Source organism: Pteropus vampyrus, unplaced genomic scaffold (genome assembly GCF_000151845.1).
Source record: "Pteropus vampyrus isolate Shadow unplaced genomic scaffold, Pvam_2.0 Scaffold370, whole genome shotgun sequence".
In the NCBI taxonomy this organism is placed as follows: Eukaryota; Metazoa; Chordata; class Mammalia; order Chiroptera; family Pteropodidae; genus Pteropus; species Pteropus vampyrus.
In genome coordinates, this window is record NW_011889151.1 from 793199 (window position 1) to 799677 (window position 6479).

A 6479-nucleotide genomic window follows, 5' to 3' on the forward strand; every position below is an offset into this window, starting at 1 on the left:
GCCTCACCGAGAGGGGCAGGGGCTGGGAGGAAGATAAACGTGGTAAACGTTATCAGTTGAGGAATTTGGGTGAGGATGCGTGGGTGTTGGTTGTACTCGTCTTGGCACTACGTTTTTGAAAATAAAGATATTTAAAGATGTAGCATAATTCGATTTTATTTGAAGTTGGAACTTGTCCTAACTCACCTAGACAGCAGATGGGTAGTTTATGGAAGTCCCTAGGTGGTATCTATCCTACGTTCTCCAGCTTCCTGGAGCACAAGCGGGGGGCGGGGGAGATGGCACCACATGATACCTGTGGAAGGCACTCTTGGTTGTGAACTCTCTGCTTTGTAATTTCCCTTTCAACTTTGTTCAGAAGACACCCCTTTTTCTGTTTTCATATTTTCCTTTCTCAAGGAGAGGTTTCTCTTGGTTTTTCATTCACAACATGTACCCCCCATATTAGGATCGACATAGTGACACTAATGTTTAACGTTTGTTGAGCACTTGCCACAAACTAGACACTGCAGAGCACAACAACTGATATTTGTATGACTTGATTATCTTTGCGTAACCTTGTAAACTTAATCCAAACAATGATCCTGAAAGATGTGTCAGCTAGAATGCTTTTAGCTGCAAGTAACAGAATCCAACTCAAAAGAGAACTTCGTCTTAACCTACTTAGCAAATGAGTTGTTTCTGTAATTTCCCGGTTGGCATATAATTTATATTCCCAAAATAAGGAAAATGGTTTCATACATAATAGGTCTAGAGGTAGGGTCATCCCAGGGTTCGTTAGTTCAACAGCTTAATGAGATCACCCAGGGCTCCAGTATGTTCCATCTACTCTGTCACCCACAGTATGTTCATTCCTCTTAGGCTGAGCCCTTCATTCTGCCCAGAAGCCTGCTGAAGTTCTAAGATCCACGTGCACATGGCAGTGTCCACACAGAAGGAGAAGGGTCCCTGTCCTGTGCCCCTTGCTTAGTGGTCAGAAAACCTTCCTGGGTCCTGTAGGCCTCTTCCCACATTTCTTTGGCCAAGTGGGATCATAAGCGCCTGCCTAAGCCAACCTGTTGGTCAGTAGGAATGAGACCAAAGCGTTTGGCTTAGAAAAATCAAGATTTCCCCCCGGAGTTAGAGCAGGTCCCAGTTTCCGGAGACGAGCTTAGCTCCAGAGAGGAAGAACGAAGCAGCGTCCTCTTAGCAGTAGAGCAGTTGCTGGTCGGAGCTGCTGCGGCCCCATCTAGATGCGAAAACGAGGCCTAGGAAGGGTAAATAACAAGCCCGAAGTCGGGGCTAGTACAGCGGTAGATCGAGGCTTTGAAACTCGGTCACTTCTGCCACCCAAACTGTAAACCAGTAGGGTAAGTAATTTCCATTGTATTTCTGGATCAAATAACTCTCCTTTTTATTTGGGAATAAAACCTCATCCGGGACACCAAAGTGGTTTAATACTTAGATCGATTTAGGTTTATGACTTCGGTTTCTCATTATCTGTTCAGTGTGCTGGACCTGATAGTCTGCCCCTCCCTCCATCCAGCCAATTACTTTGTCTCCCAACAGCCTTAAGCGATTTTTATTTCTAAAAATTTCAGGCATCATCATACCAAGACATGCTGAAATTTACCTTTATAAAATCATCTCCTGGTAGGTGCAAGTAAAAATACCATTAGCTTATCCCATCATCTTAAACTTCAGTACTGTCCCGCTAGCTGATATCGAGTCTCTTATAGTTTTAAAAGTTCATTATATCTTTTACATCTGCTCATTTACGTCACCAAGTGTTATATTCCTAGGGGGTTATAAATCTGCTTAAGATAATGTGTGTGACATCGAAGGGTTTACTGTTGTGCAGATAAGCTATAGACAGTTGAAGTTAAGTCATTAACAGTTGAAAGGAAGAAAATAGAAGGCCTGCTCTGGTGTAAGTAGAAACAATACCAGCCTCAATCTTAGAATACTTGAGTCTTAGACACTATTTCTATAACCTTGAACAGGGTGTTTAACCTTTTGAAATATTAAGCTAGTTTTCTTGAAAAAGAATACAAATTATAATGACATTTCACGGTTTTGTTACAAGGATCAAATTAAGCATCATGTACCACAGTCCACAGTTATTGAGAGAGACTGTGTCTGAGTGATATAGAGTAAGCCACAGAACAATACGTAATTATGTAATTACTTGTACCAATAGTAATCACTTCGTAAGAGTTCAAAGGAGAAACAACGGCTAGAAAGTTGCCTTTGAGTGGTTAGCGGGGAAGGTGTAAACAATACAGATGAATTCCTAGAAAAGTAAGAGAAGAAGCTGCCTGTCCGAGCTGGAGGACAAACGTGTTTTATGATTCATCTTCAGGTCTTATTTTTGAGGGCAAGGGCTGCTTTAAACCCTACTGTATATAGCATCTAACCCAGAGTCTTCCATGAAAACCCTTTATTACAATGACTTATTAAGAATAAATTGGATTCAGCTGTTACAGTACTGTTACATCTTTGGGATAAGTGGGGTATTTTGGGGACCAAATGAACTCATTCGGGTTAGTGTTTGTGAGGTACAGCACAGCGTTCCTATGTCAGTGGACTGTACTGAGCCTTGGAGACTAACACAGCTTTCAGGAGTGTCTCACTGTGTGCGTCTTACGCCAGAGAGCTTTGGCATGAGCAGATGCTTTCAACTTGTATCCTCTCTGACCAATTGATGATAATTACTACAGTGTCATGTTGAGAAGAATCGTCAAGTCACATCTTTGGCCATCAGGAAGAGATCTGAAATAATTTAATGAGGTCTGCCATGGACATAGGAGAGGTGGGACAATCCACATGCCACGGGTTTGTCACCTCTGTACCGTGCACTTCAAAGACACAGAAAGGGTCCTCGTTACTCAGTGATTAGCCTGCAGTACGGTGTTTGCCTTTTTGTTTTATTGTCTCTAGGCAGTCAATTTCGGTTAAATTTTAGGTGATTTAGGATCATTTTCCGCCTCCCGTAGCTCTGATCTTGATTTAAGATAATGTCTTGTTTAAAAAGGAAACAGATAGCAGTGAAGATGAAGACATCGTGGGACCGATGCCCGCAGAAGGACCCGTGAGCTACAGTGTGACGACAGAGTTTGAAAAACGGGCCCAGAGAATGAAAGAAAAACTGACTAAAGGAGATGACGTAAGTTACAAATATACTTTACTCAGAAATTTACTACACTGAAAACCTAAATTTTAAAAATGGACCTTTAAAAAATACGTGTCTGGATGTACGTATCTATGTTTGTACGTATAAAGAAAATTTGGGAGCTGTGTCACCCAGAAGCTATCGAAGGAAAAGACTGGCAAGTCTGCCTCCTGAAAAAGTTTTGTACGGCAAAAGTCAAAAGAACAATAAATTAGATGAAGGTATTTGTAACACACATGACAAAAACATCAATTTTGTTCTGTTGTTTCTTTTAAAGTCTGTTGTTAAACGTTTAATCCTCGATTGAGAAACATATCCACTTACACAGTACTTTACACACACATACACACTCTTTCCAGGCTGCTTTGTTAAAAATTTTTGTTTCCCTGAAAGGATTCATCCAAACCGATCGCAAGGGAGTCGTGGATGACCGAGCTTCCTCCAGAGTTGAAGGACTTTGGTCTTGGGCCCAGGACTTTTAAGAGAAGAGCCGACGACAGATCTGGAGATCGTTCGGTCTGGACAGATACCCCGGCGGACAGGGAAAGGAAAGCTAAGGTGAGGGGTCATTCGTGCGTTTCTGTCGGTGTTGGCTCTGTTTTGAAAAGACATGAAGCAATGTTATTTAAGGGTGCTATTTTTTAAATTACAGTTCCAAAGCGAAAGTTCAGATTTCCCCTTGAAAGAAAGTGAGGAGGAAGGAAAGCGACAGCAGTTGCTTACTGTTTCCCGAAAAATTCTCTCTCTTAAACCTCGAGAAACCCCGAGACGTGAGTTTATTGACCTCAGTTTACAGGAGAAATTCACGCGTATGAGGTCAATTGTTCCGCACTTACAGTACCCATAAATGACGAATAGTGATTCCTTTCTAGACCTTTCTAGCTCCTGGTCCTTACACAGCATCACACTATCTCCAGGGCAGTGTATCTTTTAAAATATCTTGGAGGGAAAAAAAAAAGCCACAGATTACCCTAGATGGTTAAATGATACATAGAGACCCTCAGGTGCACTAGGCTTTCTGTTACTGTTAGGACAGGCAAGGGGCACTGTCATGCATAGCGCTAATAGAGTATGAGCTCACTGGTATGTGGAATCTAATCTCAGAACAGCCAGCTCATGGATGTAGGGAGCAGATTGGCGGTTGCCTGAGGCGTGTGCGGGGGGGTGGGCAAAATGGGTGAAGGGCGTCAAAAGGTACAAATCTCCAGTTATTAACTGATTAAGTTCTAGGGATGTACATCATGGCAACAGTAGTGAATGATACTATATTGCATATTTGAAAGTAGCTAGGATACTAGATCCTGAAAGTTCTCATCACAAGGGGAAGAAAATACGTAATTACGTATGGTGACAGATGTTAGCTAGACTTATTGTGGTGATCATTTTACAATATACACAAATACCGAATCATTGCATCGTATACCTGAAACTAATATAATGTTATGTCAGTTATATCTCAATAAAAAAGAAGCACTTTCATGAATACATTAGTGTACAAAATACCCAAAGAAGTTTGCATAAAATACATTTTTTTAGATTTTCTTTTCTTGACTCTTTTCTGTTTATTGTGAAATATTCCATTGTAAATTAAGCTGAACCAATGTCCCCAGCACTGCTTCTTAAATTTACTCCATCCAAAGGTTTTAATTTCTGTATGTATTCTCATTCAAATCTTAAATACTTGACTAATTGGCGCCTTATGATTATAGCTTTCTCAGTTCTGACTTAAGCAGCTGCACACTTACTCAGTCCCCTGATAACTAGTTCTAGTTTTTTGTTGATTCCTTGCAGTTTTCTACATAGCCAGTTGTGTCATCTGTGAATCAAGATAGTTTTATTTCTTCTTTTCCAATCTCTACACATTTTATTTCTTTGTCTTAATTTGTTCCCTCAAGAGTGATTTTCCAAGTTTTGAGAACGTAATACAGAATTTCTTTTTTAAGCCTTATTTTCTCTTCTACATTTCATTATTGTCAGACTCATCTCTGAGTTCGAGCCATAGGTGATACAGGTGATTCTTCTATTGGTTGGATAGAGTTGGAGGTGTTTTTTTTTTCTTTCTTTTTTGCAGGAAAATGTTGAAACACTAACAGATCTCTTAGCAAGTACATTAACATTTTCAGTTCTTTCTAGCGAGAAGAGATTCAATAAGCCTGGCTTAGTTTAGTCTCTAATTACTCAATTTGAGTAAAAATAATAGTTTTTCTTTTTTATCTTCTTTTAATTATGTAGTTCTGTAATATGTCATCTGTATTCATTCCTCAGGAGACACAAGAAGCAAGGAAGTCATTCAGTAAGAAGGATGAAGAACATATATTGTCAGGAAGGGAAAAGAGATTGGCCGAGCAGGTATCTTCATACAACGTAAGTCAGAGAAGAAAATACATGACCTTTTTTTTTTCCTGTCTTTTAATGCTCTTCATTTTTCTTTTGTTTTTTGTTTGTTTCTTTCACATGTCTACTCTTTCTCTCAGTCTTTTTCTATACATTTGTCCTGAAAAATATTCAACTCTGTCTTGTACATATGTTTATATAAAATCTTTTTGAGGGCTTTTTAATGCACCTCATGTAATGTTTTCAGTTTGTTTTTGTTTTTATTTTTGTTTTTTTACTTAAGTCATATGTCAGGAATCTAATTCCTAGAGATCAGTAGATCTGATCAGAAAGTAAGAACCTTACTAACTCCTACAGAACCTCAGTTCGTACATTTTTAAATTACAAGCAGATCTGGAGTGTGATGTAAAGATTTAAATATGGGAGAAAAAACGTTTTTAAAATAGGGTTCGATCCAAATCTATAAACCAAATAGTCAGTGTTCATTGGACACGTCATCATTTTGTTCTGCTGTCTCACGCATGCTCTTGGTTTGTGCTGATTTTGATGCGTCGTGCGATGTGCTTTTCATCGTGGTCCATTAGACATTTGTTTCTTCTCTGTCTTGCTCTTGTCTGTGTGTGTAGCATGTAGTTAGTAGAGGATTCGTTTTGGTTGAATTGAATTAGCCTTGATACATGTTTTCTTCGTCGATGTTGTCTTGGATTTGGAAAAGCCTATTGGGGTTTGTAAATAGCCCACCGTAATGTTCACCCTTAATATTTAACTGTTTTGTTTCATTATCATATTCTGTCAGTCAGCTATACAAGCTAAGATTTTTATTTTACTCTTTTGCTTTCCTTAGGAATCAAAAAGATCAGAATCTCTTATGGACATTCATCACAAAAAATTAAAGAATAAGGCTGCCGATGAGAAAAATAAGCCCCAGGAAAGAACACCATTTGACCGTGATAAGGACCTCAAAGTTAATCGGTTTGATGAAGCTCAGAAAAAG

At 39.3% G+C, this 6479-nt stretch overlaps 1 protein-coding gene across 1 annotated transcript in view; it reads left to right on the top strand.

Annotated features, from left to right (window-relative positions):
* Positions 1–6479, top strand: part of GPALPP1 (GPALPP motifs containing 1) — a gene marked incomplete at its 3' end in the record, with an annotated part of 15505 nt that extends 9026 nt beyond the window's left edge. The window contains exons 5-8 of the mRNA XM_023523006.1: positions 3014–3145; positions 3545–3709; positions 5417–5515; positions 6330–6479. Coding sequence (XP_023378774.1) covers positions 3014–3145; positions 3545–3709; positions 5417–5515; positions 6330–6479 — 546 coding nt within the window. The remainder of the gene's footprint in view (positions 1–3013; positions 3146–3544; positions 3710–5416; positions 5516–6329) is intronic.